This window comes from Salvelinus fontinalis, chromosome 1 (genome assembly GCF_029448725.1).
Source record: "Salvelinus fontinalis isolate EN_2023a chromosome 1, ASM2944872v1, whole genome shotgun sequence".
NCBI classification, from domain to species: domain Eukaryota; kingdom Metazoa; phylum Chordata; class Actinopteri; order Salmoniformes; family Salmonidae; genus Salvelinus; species Salvelinus fontinalis.
The window spans coordinates 47,715,115-47,732,695 of NC_074665.1; the positions used below are offsets into that span (position 1 = coordinate 47,715,115).

The 17,581-nt window shown below is 41.4% G+C and overlaps 1 protein-coding gene across 4 annotated transcripts; it reads left to right on the forward strand.

Moving 5' to 3' along the window:
* Positions 1-690: 690 nt before the first annotated feature.
* Positions 691-11,283, forward strand: ube2ib (ubiquitin-conjugating enzyme E2Ib). 4 transcript variants are annotated; one of them, XM_055924307.1, is made up of 7 exons: positions 691-1,320; positions 8,877-8,956; positions 9,142-9,225; positions 9,476-9,548; positions 9,898-10,007; positions 10,100-10,179; positions 10,303-11,283. In XM_055924307.1, exons 1-7 carry the CDS (start codon positions 1,254-1,256, stop codon positions 10,364-10,366), a joined length of 558 nt encoding a protein of 185 aa, XP_055780282.1. In that variant the 5' UTR covers positions 691-1,253; the 3' UTR covers positions 10,367-11,283. The 4 variants fall into 4 exon arrangements, with proteins under 4 accessions (XP_055780282.1, XP_055780301.1, XP_055780291.1 ...); XM_055924326.1 differs by having other exon boundaries at positions 1,246-1,337; positions 10,303-11,094; XM_055924316.1 differs by lacking the exon at positions 691-1,320 and adding an exon at positions 2,682-2,816 and having other exon boundaries at positions 10,303-11,094.
* Positions 11,284-17,581: the final 6,298 nt, after the last annotated feature.

Here is a 17,581-nt window from a genome sequence, read left to right on the forward strand (position 1 = left end):
AATGGGTTCCGGAAGGACACTGTCCAAAACAGAGTTGCCGGATGCTGTTCGGGCAGGATCTGACTCAAATTAGGGACCGTGCAAAAGCACAATGTCTGTCTTACCTGGAGAGGGGAAAATAATGATCATCCAAACTTCATAGCACCTTATGTTGTAATCATATTCAAATAAGCCAATAGTTTCAAAAGAGCAATTCTTCACATTTATTAACAGACGAAAGACCTGCTGGTCACTCTTACCAAATTGAACTGATACCGTAAACGTAAACAAATAGCGCCCTCTAGTGTTATTCATTTGAAAATGCTGGTACTGTGTCGTCACTAGTTCCCGCAGCCACAAAGTCATATACCCCGCCAATTTCTGATTTATTTTTAAACTAATTTTACCAACCGTGTTGCTAACCTCATGCCTCACCCTAATCTTAAATTTAGAGCAAAAAGATAATTGTTGTTTTTATGAATTTGCACAATTTAGACGTTCATCGACATTCTCCAAACGGGTTGCACCACTTCACCACTGAATTTAAATCTGGATCAATAAATCTATGATTAACGGTTTTAAACTATGATTAGTGACATGTTACACCAATATATGAGGTATTTCGTGAGTTGAAACGAAGTAGCTAGCCTACTTGACAAATGAGGCCACAAAGTTGCTGTTCCTTGATAAAATACTAACAATATAACGTTAGAAGTACTGCAACTCCATCGTGAAAGGTTCTCATGGGTTGGCTGATTTGAAATAAAATCCGTTATTTGCCAGTACTAGACAGAACGAATTCGTTAGCTCCTGTAGCTAGCTAGTTTATAAACCAAGCTAGCTAGCATACAATATTATGTATTATTGTCTAAACCTAACGTTATTTAGCCATGTATTATTTGTCCGCTAGCCAGCTGATCGTGGCACGTCAAAAGAAGTTAAAATTTCGCCGTTTTATGAAGAAAAAAAACTATTGTCGGAGCTGATGGAGGAATTTTGTAACGTACTGGAGGATAAAATGACAGACAACACGACTGTCAAAGAAGGAAGACACTTGAGCCATTTTATTCGACAAATGTAATGACTCAACACGGATTAAAGAGAAGGACTCAACACGGATTAAAGAGAAGAACCCAAATCGGATGAAAGCGTGATGGAATTTTTTTTAAAGCAAAAGTGAGAAAGGATGCGGCAGAGGTGAGGCGGGGGCTAGTTCAGACCGGACCCGGAGGGGGGCTTACGTCCAAGGGAATTAATCCTATCGCCCAGAAAATATGCGAGATGATTCCCCAGCAGTTTGCCCCTATGATGACGACGGACAATTTGACCCACCAATATTTAGTAAGCATAAATAACTGGTAAATATAAATTCCTATAATGCATGTTAAAACTAACGTTCATGCTAACGTTACTTCACTACAATGTTTTTGTTATCAGGCCCGTTACATGTTGCATAACATCATCATTCGTACCAAGGCTGGGCATATCATTAACCCCAATTCAATTGTTGTACAAAATGGTCACGTAAATAGCCTACTAATAATGAGTTAATTATCATAAAACTCAACATGATTCAACCTGTCACTATTCTCTGAGGAACTCGTTTTGGTCTCTCCACAGTAGACATGCTGCCATTTTATCAATTAAACCAACTAAAGTGGCAGTTTAGAATTCATCTCCAATCTAAATGTATATATTTTTTTTTATTAATTGAGCAACAGACTTCAAATTAATCTAGGTTTAAAGTGAAAACTAAATTTAGATTAGGGGAAGGATTTAATTTAACTTGGATTCATTTAAAACTAGGTTTAACATTTGGTGAAACAAGATTAATAGATACACCTTGATTTAATCCAGTTTAAGAGTTAATCCATGTTGGTGCAACCCTATTTCTAAATTAAGAGTTACATTTGCGCCCTCATTCCGAGTGGTTAAGGTTTGGGATAGGGTGAAAAAGAAAAAAAACAGTGCCCGACTAGGATTAAACATGCAACCTTCTGATCCAGTCTTTGGAGTTCACTAATCTGCCACCTAGCATAACCCAATCCTACTTGATGGTAATAGTGCTCCGAAAGGTTGCTGGTTCGAATCCCAGAGGCAACTAGGTGAAAAATCTGTTGCTGTGACCTTGAGCAAGGTACTTAAACCTAAATTGCACCTGTAAATCACTCTGGATAAGAGCGTCTGCTAAATTAATAAAATGTGTTTTTTTTTATTTAAAAAGGGGTCCTCAGGACATAACCATCCAATTTCCATCCATTAACCATCCAATTTCGACGTCAATCTTCAACGATCTCTCTCAAATGTTTAGGATATAGCCAATTTTGACTTTGTGGCTGTGGTAACAGGTAGAACAAATTTGTGCTGCTCCTTTAAATTTTTAGTCGTCTATAAAATTGCCTGTTTGCACTTATTTGTTATATTACATTGAATATGACTATGTCTACAATTATTATCCAAATCCTGTGCACATATTGAATAACTTACATGATGGAACATAGTAATAAATGCATGTTCATCAACTGTCATTTAAGAATGCAAATTGTGCCCAAATCAATGCAGACCACATTGTGAACATTGTAGCCACTTAATTGTCAGTTATTTCAATTAACACAAACTAGTAACGTGATGATGGTACATCAATCTCTCCATAACCCCCAATTAATTATAAATATTTTCAGGCGGTTGGGAGGTTGCCTATGTCACTGGTCCTGTTATTTAGCCCGGACAGGAACGGGTGCTTTTTCAGGAGGGAAACTTCGCCGGGGTTTTTCTTGATTAAAAGACGATTCATTCATACAGTTAAATAATACGAGTCATTATAGCCATACAGCAAGGTAAGCGAATGTCGCCCAACAATTTTGTATTTATGCAATACTAGGTTAGCTTTACTATCTGCTTGAGTTTGCGCCATTTTCGCTAGTTGGTTGATGCGTAAATGTGCGCCAGTTTGGGAAGCACTAGGTTCTTTGTCCTGCTCAGTCATGGGTGGTATTGCAAATTCGTGTGAGGTTCCGCTTTAAGCCAAAGCAAGCGGACCAACATGGCAACTAATATGAATGGCTTCAGATGAGAAGAACGAGTCTCGTTGCCACAACGACGTGTAAAATGAACGACAAGTGCGCAAGTCTATGGTTTTTCAGTTTGCCAGCCGCGCGCCACAAATAGCCAGGGTACTTGCGCATGTTGTTGGCCAGTTTCTGTCTTGGAAACTTGCTCTGAGTAATTTCTTTCTTACGTCACTATAGTCGCTGACATAACTAGCTACCTTCTAATGTGTTTTAGCCACAAGCGGAACAGAGAGATTTTGCTCAAACATGCTGGACTTGTTGCTGGTACAGATGAACAGCCGGATGTTATGCTAATAGCTAGCTATGATGTAACTTAGTGATGTGCAGTTCGCTAACTATTCGACTATTCGTTATTTTTGAACGAGTTTTATTTTTTACTGACGAGTCATGATGTTTGAGTGAATCGATCATTTTGGTTTTCGTTTACCTGCTGGCCGTTATGACTATAGTAGAAGGATTAATACGCGCTCAGCGGCTCCGGAGACATGCTCCGACCAACAACTGTAAAATAAATCCTGCTGCAGCAATAACATAACAAAAATACATGGTTATAACTGTTCATTGATCTCATGTGTAAGAATAAATGCAATTCGTTAATGAATGTTTTGTAGAACCAAAACATGCACACAATGAGTTTCTGAAACAACAAAAGAAATCCGAAATTAATAGTTTGCTGTGTTGCAGATTGCGAATGATATTGTGTTTATCACCCTCACGGCAGTCAAGCAATGCATTCCGCCAAGAGTCGTAAACAATCTAGTCCAATTGCGGCCACAAATAGACCTTGTTTCAAATGTATCAATAAATAGTATTATTTGTATATAGTAATCAACAAATGTAAATTGCTTTAAAGCACACTTTTACACTTCAGTTACAAATGACAGCTCAATAAGCCCCTTATGGTGAACTAGAAACTTGTAGAATCATTCTTTGCGTTTTCAGTTTATCATTTGCAGGTCTAGGCTCCTGCATGCTTTGGGCATAGATGGTAAATGAGTGTTTCTCAACATGCACACTACCGTGCTCCAAGTGCATTCTCTTGCGTATGTTCTTGTGAGGACGAGCGTGTGGAGAACGCATTAAAACATTACATTTGAGAAGCACTTCCCCATTCACTGAACCTTTTTCCAGCCAGGACAATGGTAACAATAGAGACTAAACAAGATCTACACAAAGCAAACGTTTTACTTGATAATGATCAGCTAGATATGTGAATCTTAGTAATCTAGCTAGCCAGGTAGTTCAACAGGCAAAAATGACTTATGCGCGGTAGATGTACATTTTCTGTAGTTAGCTAGCTAACAATTCTTCGTGGCTACCTAGCTAGACAGTTACCCTATTGACTTGACTATGGACTTACACATTCACTGAACCTTCTTCCAGCCAGGACAATCGCAACAATAGAGGTGACGCAAGCAAATGTTCAACTTCATAATGATAAACTATCTATGCTACATATTAATGCCCATTCCAAAATCATGGGCATTAATATGGAGTTGGTCCCCCCCACCCCTTTGTTCCTATTACAGCCTCCACTCTTCTGGAAAGGCTTTCCACTAGATATTGGAACATTGTTATGGGGACTCGCTTCCATTCAGCCACAAAAGCATTAGTGAGGTTGGGCACTGATGTTGGGCGATTAGGCCTGACTCAGTCAGCATTCCAATTAATCCCAAAGGTGTTCGATGGGGTTGAGGTCAGGGCTCTGTTCAGGCCAGTCAAGTTCTTCTACCCCAATCTCGACAAACCATTTCTGTATGGACCTCGCTTTGTGCACGGGGGCATTGTCATGCTGAAACAGGAAAGGGCCATCCACAAAGTTGGAAGCACAGAATTGTCTACAACGTCATTGTATGCTGTAGCATTAATATTTCCCTTCACTGGAACTAAGGGGCCTAGCCCGAACCATGACAACAGCCGCAGACCATTATTCCTCTTCCACCAAACTTTACAGTTGGCACTATGCATTGGGGCAGGTAGCATTCTCCTGGCATCTGCCAAACCTAGATTAATCTCTGACTGCCAGATGGTGAAGCGTGATTCATCACTCCTGAGAACATTTCCACTGCCCTAGAGTCCAATGGCGGCGAGCTTTACACCACTCCAGCCGACACTTGGCATTGCACATGGTGATCTTAGGCATGTGTGCGAGCTGCTCGGCCATGGAAACCCATTGAATGAAGCTCCCAACAAACCGTTATTGTGCTGATGTTGCTTCCAGAGGCAGTTTGGAACTGGGTAGAGAGTGTTGCAACTGAGGACAGATGATTTTCACGTGCGTCAGCGGTCCCTTTCTGTGAGCTTGTGGCCTACCGCTGAGCTGTTGTTACTCCTAGACGTTTCCACTTCATAATAGCAGCACTTACAGTTGACAGGGGCATCTCTAGCAAGGCAGAAATTTAACGAACAGACTTGTAGGAAAGGTGGCATCCTATGACGGTGCCACGTTGAAACTCACTGAGCTCTTCTGTAAGGGCCATTGAACTGCCAATGTTTTGTCTATGGAGATTGCATGGCTCTATTTTATACACCTGTCAGCAACAGGCGTGGCTGAAATAACTGAAACCACTAAATTGAAGGGGTGTCCACATACTTTTAGTGTATATGTGAATCATAATAATGTAGCTAACCAGGTAGTTTAACAGGCAAAAATGAGCTAAAACTAATGTTATTCAAGGTAGATGCCAATTTTTCGTGGGTAGCTAGCTAACAATTCTGTGTGGCTGTCAGGTAGCTCTATTGACTTATTATGGGCTTGCGATACGTAGGCAGGTAAACATGCCAAAATTAACACAGCTGGAATTTATTAACATATCAAGATAATACACTGCTCAAAAAAATAAAGGGAGCACTTAAACAACACAATGTAACTCCAAGTCAATCACACTTCTGTGAAATCAAACTGTTCACTTAGGAAGCAACACTGATTGACAATACATTTCACATGCTGTTGTGCAAATGGAATAGACAAAAGGTGGAAATTATAGGCAATTAGCAAGACACCCCCCAAAACAGGAGTGATTCTGCAGGTGGTGACCACAGACCACTCCTCAGTTCCTATGCTTCCTGGCTGATGTTTTGGTCACTTTTGAATGCTGGCGGTGCTCTCACTCTAGTGGTAGCATGAGACGGAGTCTCAAGTGGCTCAGGTAGTGAGCCACACAAGTGGCTCAGGTAGTGCAGTTCATCCAGGATGGCACATCAATGCGAACTGTGGCAAAAAGGTTTGCTGTGTCTGTCAGCGTAGTGTCCAGAGCATGCAGGCGCTACCAGGAGACAGGCCAGTACATCAGGAGACGTGGAGGAGGCCGTAGGAGGGCAACAACCCAGCAGCAGGACCGCTACCTCCGCCTTTGTGCAAGGAGGTGCACTGCCAGAGCCCTGCAAAATGACCTCCAGCAGGCCACAAATGTGCTCCTCCACAGAGGAGCTCTGTCAGCGACCATCGGGTTCTTGGTCACCTCCCTGACAAAGGCCCTTCTCCCACGATTGCTCAGTTTGGCCGGGCGGCCAGCTCTAGGAAGAGTCTTGGTGGTTCCAAACTTTTTCCATTTAAGAATGATGGAGGCCATGGTTTTCTTGTGGACCTTCAATGCTGCAGACATTTTTCCGTACCCTTCCCCAGATCTGTGCCTCGACACAATTCTGTCTCAGAGCTCTACGGACAATTCCTTCGACCTTCGATGATAAATAAAACAGGATGCACCTGAGCTCAATTTTGAGTCTCATAGCAAAGGGTCTGAATACTTATATAAATATATTTTTTTTATTATACATTTGCTAACATTTCTACTAACCTGTTTTGACTTCTTCAGTATGGGCTATTGTGTGTAGATTGCCAAGGAATTTGTTTTATTTAATCCATTTTAGAATAAGGCTGTAATGTAACAAAATGTGGAAAAAGTCAAGGGGTCTGAATACTTTCCGAATGCACTGTAAGTCCGATTTGGATATATTTGGTTGTTCTCGCTGCATAACATGTAGAAGTTGTCCCTTTTCTTCAGGTTTAGAAGAAGTGACTCCTAAATTCTTACTCCCGTTCGTATAAACTGGTTATTATAGCTAGCATACAGAAATCGGTGGTGGTAGTCAAATAACTTTTTTGACTGTAATGCAGTTGATTGGTAAGGATGACATGAACATGTGTTGGGGTTGACCTCCATACAAGCATTGTGCTCTGTTTTTTTACCTCAACATAGTGTGAAATAAACATTAGCCTAAATTTAGGCAAATTTTGCTCGGGGGGACAATGAGACTCGTGATCTTTCCCCCACGCATTTCCAAGGTAATTCCATTGTTTTGGTCTAGTTCGATTGACCTGTTTACCGCGTCTATACTGAACAAAAAATATAAATGTAACAATTTTACTGAGTTACAGTTCATATATGGAAAACGGTCAATTGAAATAAATTCATTAGGCCCTATTAAATGGATTTCTCTTGACTGGGCAGGGGCACAGCCATGACAGAAATACTTCTCAGTTTCATCAGCTGTCAGGGTGGCTCTTCTCAGACGATCTGACAGGTGAAGAAGCTGGATGTGGAGGTACACGTGCTCAGCAGTTGTGAGGCCGGTTTGGACGTACTGCCAAATTCTCTAAAACGACGTTGGAGGAAGCTTATGGTAGAGAAATTAACATTCAATTCTCTGGCAACTGCTCTGGTGGACATTCCTGCAGTCAGCATGCCAATTACACGCTCCCTCCCCTTCATAACCAAGGCTGGTTTACTCTGTTTGCTATTTTTTTAAACGATGTAACATTAGCTCGCTAGCTATTGCTACGAAATGCATGACAGAAAGCATGCAGCCCGCAAGGACCAGAGTTTTGGATGCATAAAACTAAAATCCTACAGTACACACTCGGAGGTTTCTAAGGATGTAAAGAGGGGAGATGGAAGTAGCTAAATTGCTAATTCCATAAATGTCAAACCCCAGTCTACAAGGGACACAGTTTATGCTTGCTATAGTTGGCAAATGTGATTTATATCACCAAAGATTGTTGGTGTCCATTACTGGACGTTACAGGAAAGCCCCATACAAACCGCCACCATCGATTCTTCAGCTAAGCTGGTATTGGCAATACAATCTTCTTTCTCAATGCTGGAAACACTATCTTATAAAATACCAAAAATCTTTGGTTATATCACATTGTATGCCTGATAAACTGTAGCATGTTAAACTTGACTGATTTAGGCTAGACTTTGTAAACCAGGTATCAACATCGGCCTTCCAGAAATCTTGTTGAGTTTGATACCTTTGTGCACCGGAGTGTGCAAAACATTAAGAACACCTTCCTAATATTGAGTTTTGCCCTCAGAACAGCCTCAATTTTTCAGGGCATGGACTCTACAAGGTGTCAAGTGTTCCACTGGGATTCTGGCCCATTTAGACTCCAATGCTTCCAACAGTTGGATGGATGTCCTTTGTATGGTGGGCCATTCTTGATACACATGGGAAACTGTTGAGCGTGGACAAACCCAGCAGTGTTGCAGTTCTTGACACACTCAAACTGGTGCACCTGGCACCTACCATGTCCTGTTCAAAAGCACTTAAATCTTTTGCCTTGCCCATTTGCCCTCTGAATGGCACGCATTAACAAGCCTCCTTTAACCTGCGTCCCCTTCATCTACACTGATTGGCATGGATTTAACAAGTGACGTCGGTATAAGATCATAGCTTTCACCTGGTCAGTCCGTCATGGAAAGCGCAGGAGTTCCTAATGTGTTGTACAATTGGTGTATGCCATAACGACACAATCATAAGAAATTAGATAACATGTATGTACACGTCTTTGAAAGCACATGTTTGTCACCTCTGCTGTTTCAGAAAGCCCACCAGTCATGTCAGGCATTGCATTGAGCCGGCTTGCTCAGGAGCGCAAAGCGTGGCGGAAAGACCACCCTTTTGTGAGTAGCAGTGTGTAGTTCTAGACTTTTTATTTCTATTTCTAATAGTACACTTTTTAACCTTTTTTATTTAACTGTGATAGGGATTGGGGGGTGTGTTTTATCCATTACTCAAGAGCTTTGAAATGAAGGTTTATTTTTTGCTTAATCTCACTCTTTTACTGTTTGATGCACCTCCATCTAAGGGCTTTGTGGCTGTGCCGACGAAAAATCCAGATGGAACAATGAACTTGATGAACTGGGAATGTGCCATTCCTGGGAAGAAGGGGGTAAGTACAGCCGTTTATCTACACATGCAATACAGTTTGAAAGTGGCGGTGCCGAGTGACTTTGTTTATAGCATTCGGACTGTGCGTAGTTGGTAGTAGATCATTGCAAAGAAATGTTTTTGCACCAACACTATGAAGTGGACATCTTGTATGATACCAAAGAATGCTAGGATGGGTCGTAGTTCATCCTTGATCTTCATAGTGTGCAAGTGTTTGTGATCAATTATAAACACTTACGACTCCTCCCCAGACCCCATGGGAAGGAGGCTTGTTCAAACTGCGGATGCTGTTCAAGGATGACTATCCTTCCTCGCCCCCAAAGTGTGAGTTTCCTTTTAACCAGTCTTCTGGTTTTTTTTTATTGTTTTTTTATTAGAATCCCCATTAGCTGTTCCTCATGTAGCAGCTACTCTTCCTGAGGGCAACATAAAACATGACACAATACAGAACGTTGGGAACAGCTCCGTATTCGGGCCCAATACTTGAAAAATGCATCCTTCCCTCTTCCTTGACGTAGTCACTGATCTGACACTAATTTGATAGGTGCAAGCTAGGTTTTTTTTCACCAATTCATTTAGATCAGGTGATCGCAAAGGTAGGAAGGATGTATTGGAACAGACCTTAGGTCGTGAGATTAGTTCTAGTTTAACATCACAGATTTGTATTTAATAGGTAAATTTGAGCCTCCGCTCTTCCATCCTAACGTGTATCCGTCAGGCACAGTATGCCTATCCATTCTAGAGGAGGACAAGGACTGGAGACCCGCCATCACCATCAAGCAGGTTAGGATATGCTGGGGATCGACTTACAAGCCATAGCCACCAAATGGCTATGCCCAACTAATGTGATCTTTATGTTTTGTCATTTCTTACAGATCCTATTAGGAATACAGGAACTCTTAAATGAGCCAAATATCCAGGATCCAGCCCAAGCAGAGGCATACACAATTTACTGGTGAGTTTTGCTAGTATCGAAGGGATGCCTTCCTGTTTGCCGTGTTTTTGGATAGGGATATGGTGGAATTAACACTAGATTCTGATCTTTCTGTTGTTTTACTAAACCCCTCTTTCTTTTCAGCCAAAACAGAGTAGAATATGAAAAAAGAGTTCGAGCACAGGCCAAAAAATTCTCCCCTTCGTAAGGGTGAAGGCTTGGCATCGGCAGAAGGAATGGGTCAAACGCGGATCACCTCCCCTCTGTTTCTCTATGAATGTGCCCCTTTCACATCGGGACTTGCTTATAAGGACTTCTATTTAAAACTGATACATTCTGTGCCATCCTCTTTTCCTTTTTTTGTTCATTACCTCTGGGTTGGAGTGTGGCAGGCGCTGGGATGAAATGGGAGCCGTAGCACCCCGGCCGCTTCCTCCTTTAGCCGTATTACTTGTCTTGTGGTGCGAGGGACAGAGCACAGTACCGGTTTTGCCATCGACTCAAAATAAGCCTCTTTTGAGGAAGAGAATGTCTTGGTTGTCTTTGTATGTCTTGTTTCATTTTTCTCTCACAGTTCCTTTAAAAAAATAATAAAAAAACTTGTATTTTCCTTGATTTTTAATTATGTAAAATTAGCTATTTACTTAAATGTCAGTATTTCAACTGCTGTATAATTAGTGGCACTTTTTATACTGTATTATCTCACTAGTTTCTCTAGAATGCTCGGTCTGATTCTTTTATGCAGGTTTTCTATTCAGCATGCTGTAATATAAAATAATCTGCTGCCTTGGCTGTCTTTTTCTTTTGTTATTTGTAGTGTTTGCAATTTTTTTTATGGCCTTGTCTCAATGCAGGTAGGCTTACTTCTGTATTAAACTCTATTTATAGGGTGCTTTGTTCATGTACGTGTTAGACTAAATAAACTGTTTCTATAAAGCAATTGTTATACTTTCTGTCTTGCAGTAAAACTAGTGTTTTAACAAATGCTGGCATAGAAATGTTATAAAAGCTATAGCTGGACCCCCCCCCCCCCTCAAGAAACTTTGTTTTTATACCATATTTTGTACAGATGTTTGTTTGATCATCATGATACAGTAAAACATCACACTTCATCAAGAAATTCGATTTTTTTACTTGCGTGGATGTATTTTGTTTGCATGATAATGATCAAAATACAGTATATTTGTACTTTATTTACGCAAAACATTTTAAAACAAAAATGTAAGGTTATCCAATGAGTAAGAATGAACACAATGTCCGAAGAGGAAATGCAGCTTATATACAATATATTTTCTTGCCTCTTCCATCCTGACGCGTATCTGTCAGGCACAATATACCTGAAGACAAGGACTGGAGACAAGCATTCACCATCAAGCAGGTTAGAATATACTGGTGGTTAACAAATGCTGACGTGGAAATGTTTTAATAGCTGTAACCGACAACCCCCTCCCCCAAAAACTATTAAAGACACTTTGAATATATCATATTTTATTGAGATAGTATATTAAACCATGTTATAACATCACGATACAGATTAAGACATCACACTTGATTTCCAAATTATTGAGGTAAAATTGAAAGAACATGATTATAATATAGCATATTTGCACCAGAGGTTGGTGGGAGGAGCTTCAGGAGGACAGGCTCATTGTAGTGAGCTGTTACGATGAGCCTGACCTCAAAAGCTCCAGCCGTCTCTGATTTGCACTTTACAAAACCATTTTAAAACAAGAATTGAGGATTTTATTATCCCAGTAAGAATAAACACGTTTGTTTATGATGAGCAAATGCAGTGTATTTACAATGACTTTTCTAGCCTGTATTATATTCAATTATTTATATATGCACTAGATTACTGATAGGGGGCGCTGTGTTAATCTACCCTGCCTCCATCTTGCCACTCCCGTATCATTGTAAAACATTTTGTAAGCTATAGAAATGCATTTAATGACAAATTTGCTTTTCTTTCAAGAACAAGGAGATTACCAAGTGACCCCAAACTTTTGAACGGTAGTGTATATTTTATATTTGAGGTTCTTCAAAATAGCTACCCTTTGCCTTAATGACAGTTTTGCACACTCTTGGCATTCTCTCAACCAGCGTCATAAGGTAGTCACCTGAAATGCCTTTCAATGAACAGGTGTGCCTTGTTAAAAGTTATTTTGTGGAATTTCTTAACTTCTTAATGTGTTTGAGCCAATCATTTGTCTTGTGACAAGGTAGGGGTGGTATAGAGGAGATATCCCTTTCTGGTAAATGGCCAAGTCCATATTATGGCAAGAACAGCAGTCAATGCGGAACATTTCAAGAACTTTGGACATTTCTTCAAGTGCAATCGCAAAAACCATCAAGTGCTATGATGAAACTGACTCTCATGAGGACCGCCACAGGAAAGGAAAACTCAGTTACCTCTGCTGCAGAGGATAAATTCATTAGACTTACCAGCCTCAGAAATTGCAGCCCAAATAAATACTTTGCAGAGTTCAAGTAACAGAGACATCTCAACATCAACTGTTCAAAGGAGACGTTGTGAATCAGGCCTTCATGGTCTTATTGCTGCGAAGAAATCACTACTAAAGGACATCTATAAGAAGAAGAGACTTGCTTGGGGCAAGAAACACGAGCAATGGACATTAGACCCGTGGAAATCTGATCTGATGAGTCCAAATGTGACATTTTTGGTTCCAACCGCCGCGTCTTTATTAGACGCAGAGTAGGTGAACGGATGATCTCCGCATCAGATAACATTTTATTTGTCACATACACGTGTTTAGCAGGTGTTATTGCGGGTGTAGCGAAATGCTTGTGTTTCTAGCGCCAACAGTGCAGTAATATCTAACAAGTAATATCTAACAATACACACAAACTAAAGTATAGGAAAGGAACTAAGAATATATCAATATCTGGACAAACAATGTCAGAGCGGCATAGACTAAGATACAGTAGAATAGGATAGAATACAGTATATACAGTTGAAGTCAGACGCTTACATACACCTTAGCCAAATACATTTAAACTCAGTTTTTCACAATTCCTGACATTTAATCCTAGTAAAAAATTCCGTTTTAGGTCAGTTAGGATCACCACTTAATTTTAAGAATGTGAAATACCAGAATAATATTAGAGAGAATGATTTATTTCAGCTTTTATTTTTTTCATCACATTCCCAGTGGGTTAGAAGTTTACATACACTCAATTAGTATTTGGTAGCATTGCCTTTAAATTGTTTAACTTGGGTCAAACGTTTCGGGTAGGCTTCCACAAGCTTCCTACAATAAGTTGGTGTGAATTTTGGCCGATTCCTCCTGTCAGAGCTGGTGTAACTGAGTCAGGTTTGTAGGCCTCCTTGCTCGCACACGCTTTTTCAGTTCTGCCCACACATTTTCGATAGGTTTGAGGTCAGGGCTTTGTGATGGCCACTCCAATACCTTGACTTTGTTGTCCTTAAGCCATTTTGCCACAACTTTGGAAGTATGCTTGGGGTCATTGTCCATTTGGAAGACTAATTTGCGACCAAGCTTCAACTTCCTGACTGATGTCTTGAGATGTTGCTTCAATATATCCACATAATTTTCCATCCTCATGGTGCCATCTATTTTGTGAAGTGCTCCAGTCACTCCTGCAGCAAAGCACCCCCACAACACGATGCTGCCACCCTCGTGCTTCATGGTTGGGGTGGTGTTCTTCAGCTTGCAAGCATCCACCCTTTTCCTCCAAACATAACGATGGTCATTATGGCAAACAGTTCTATTTTTGTTTCGTCAGACCAGAGAACATTTCTCCAAAAAGTACGATCTTTGTCCCCATGTGCAGTTGCAAACCATAGTCTGGCTTTTTTATGGTGGTTTTGGAGCAGTGGCTTCTTTCAGGTTATGTCGATATAGGACTCGTTTTACTGTGGATATAGATACTTTCGTACCTGTTTCCTCCAGCATCTTCACAAGGTCCTTTACTGTTGTTCTGGGATTGATTTGCACTTTTTGCACCAAAGTACCTTCATCTCTAGGAGACAGAATGCGTCTCCTTCCTGAGCGGTATGATGGTTGTGTGGTCCCATGGTGTTTATACTTGCGTACTATTGTTTGTACAGATGAACGTGCTACCTTCAGGCGTTTGGAAATTGCTCCCAAGGATGAACCAGACTTTTGGAGGTCCACAATTTCTTTCTTAGGTCTAATTTCTTTTGATTTTCTCTCTAAGCAAAGAGGCACTGCGTTTGAATGTAGGCCTTGAAATACATCCACAGGTACACCTCCAATTGACTCAAATGATTTCAATTAGCCTAACAGAAGCTTCTAAAGCCACATAATTTTCTGGAATTTTCCAAGCTGTTTAAAGGCACAGTCAATTTAGTGTATGTAAACTTCTGACCCACTGGAATTGTGATGCAGTGAATTATAAGTGAAATAATCAGTCTGTAAACAATTGTTGGAAAAATTACTTCTGTCATGCACAAAGTAGATATCCTAAATGACTTGCCAAAACTATAGTTTGTTAACAAGAAATTTGGGGAGTGGTTGAAAAACGAGTTTTAATAACTCCAACCTAAGTGTATGTAAACTTCCGACTTCAACTGTACATATGAGATGAGAAATGCAAAATATGTCAACATTATTAAAGAAGCCAGAGAGGAACACAGTTCAGAGGATTCATGACAGGGACCGGAAAATACTAAGGTAACACTTTACCTAGAACCAACAGGTAGACTGTATGTCTTAATGCATTGAGACTTTTCACAGGAATGTAGTATATAAACCAGGATATAGAATGAGACTGGTTGCTGCAAGAAGCCTAGTGGTTAGAGCGTTGGGCCAGTAACCGAAAGGTTGCTGGATTGAATCCCTGAGCTGACAAGGTAAATATTTGTCGTTCTGAACAAATCAAATCAAATTTTATTGTTCACATACACATGGTTAGCAGATGTTAATGCGAGAGTAGCGAAATGCTTGTGCATCTAGTTCTGACAGTGCAGTAATATCTAACAAGTAATCTAACAAATTCACAACGACTACCTTATACACACAATGTAAGGGGATGGAATAAGAATATGTACTGTACATATAAATATATGTGGATGCGCGATGGACGTGCGGCATAGGCAAGATGCAATAGATGGTTTAAAATACAGTATATACATATGAGATGAGTAATGTAGGATATGTAAACATTATTAAAGTGGCATTATTTAAAGTGAGTAGTGATACCTTTATTAAATCCATTTATTAAAGTGGCCAGTGATTTGAGTCTGTATGTTGGCAGTCTGATGGCCTTGAGATAGAAGCTGTTTTTCAGTCTCTCGGTCCCAGCTTTGTACTGACCTCGCCTTCTGGATGATAGCGGGGTGAACAGGCAGTGGCTCGAGTGGTTGTTGTCCTTGATGATCTTTTGGCCCTCCTGTGACATCGGGTGCTGTAGATGTCCTGGAGGGCTAATAGTTTGCCCCCGGTCATGCGTTGTGCAGACCGCACCACCCTCTGGAGAGCTCTGCGGTTGTGGGCGGTGCAGTTGCCGTACCTGGCGGTGATACAGCCCGACAGGATGCTCTCGATTTTGCATCTGTAAAGGTTTGTGAGGGTTTTAGGTGACAAGCCAAATTTCTTCAGACTCCTGAGGTTGAAGAGGCATTGATGCGTCTTCTTCACCACCCTGTCTGTGTGGGTGGACCATTTCAGTTTGCCTGTGATGTGTATGCCGAGAAACTTAAAACTTTCCACTTTCTCCACTACTGTCCCGTCGATGTGGATAGTGGGGTGCTCCCTCCGCTGTTTCCTGAAGTCCACGATCATCTCCTTTGTTTTGTTGACATTGAGTGAGAGGTTATTTCCCTGACACCACACTCCGAGAGCCCTCGCCTCCTTCCTGTAGGATGTCTCGTCGTTTTTGGTAATCAAGCCTACAACTGCAGTGTCGTCTGCAAACTAGATGATTGAATTGGAGGAGTGCATGGCCACGCAGTCATGGGTGAACAGGAAGTACAGGAGAGAGCTGAGAACGCACCCTTGTGGCGCCCCAGTGTTGAGGATCAGCGGGGTGGAGATGTTGTTTCCTACTTTCACCACCTGGGGGTGGCCCATTAGAAAGTCCAGGACCCAGTGGCACAGGGTGCCGGTCAAGACTCAGGGTCTCAAGCTTAATGATGAGTTTGGAGGGTACTATGGTGTTGAATTCTGAGCTGTAGTCAATGAACAGCATTCTTACATAGGTATTCCTCTTCTCCAGATGGGATAGGGCAGTGTGCACTGTGATGGCGATTGCATTGTCTGTGGACCTATTGGGGGTAAGCAAATTGGAGTGGGTCTAGGGTATCAGGTAGGGTGGAGGTGATATGATCCTTGACTAGTCTCTCAAAGCACTTCATGATGACAGAAGTGAGTGCTACAGGGCAATAGTCATTTAGTTCAGTTACCTTAGCTTTCTTGGGAACAGGAACAATGGTGTCCATTTTGAAGCATGTGGGGACAGCAGACTGGGATAGGGATTGATTGAATATGTCCATAAACACACCAGCCAGCTGGTCTGCGCATGACCTGAAGATGAGGCTAGGGATGCCGTCTGGGCCGGCAGCCTTGCGAGGGTTAACAAGTTTAAATGTTTTACTCACGTCGGCCACAGAGAAGGAGAGCCCACAGTCTTTGGTAGTGGGCCATGACGGTGGCACTGTATTGTCCTCAAAGCGTGCAAAGAAGTTGTTTAATTTGTCTGGGAGCAAGACGCTGATCTTCGCGACGGGGCTGGTTTTCTTTTTGTAATCCGTGATTCTCTGTAGACCCTGGCACATTCGTCTCGTGTTTGAGCCGTTGAATTGCGACTCTACTTTGTCTCTGTACTGACACTTTGCTTGTTTGATTGCCTTGCGGAGGCGCATGTGTGGTTCCCACCGTTAAGCATGGAGGAGGAGGTGTGATGGTGTGGGGGTGCTTTGCTGGTGACACTGTCTGTGATTTATTTAGAATTCAAGGCACACTTAACCAGCATGGCTACCACAGCATTCTGCAGCGATACGCCATCCCATCTGGTTTGCGCTTAGTGGGACTATCATTTGTTTTTCAACAGGACAATGACCCAGCACACCTCCAGGCTGTGTAAAGGCTATTTGACCAAGAAGGAGAGTGATGGAGTGCTGCATCAGATAACCTGGCCTCCACAATCACCTGACCTCAACCCAATTGAGATGGTTTGGACCGCAGGGTGAAGCAAAAGTGGCCAACAAGTGCTCAGCATATGTGAGAACTTCAAGATTGTTTGAAAAGCATTCCAGGTGAAGCTGGTTGAGAGAATGCCAAGAATGTGCAAAGCTGTCATCAAGGCAAAGGGTGGCTACTTTGAAGAATCTCCCATATAAAATATATTTTGATAAAAATAAAAAAAAATTGGGTTGCTACATGATTCCATATGTGTTATTACATAGTTTTGATGTCTTCGC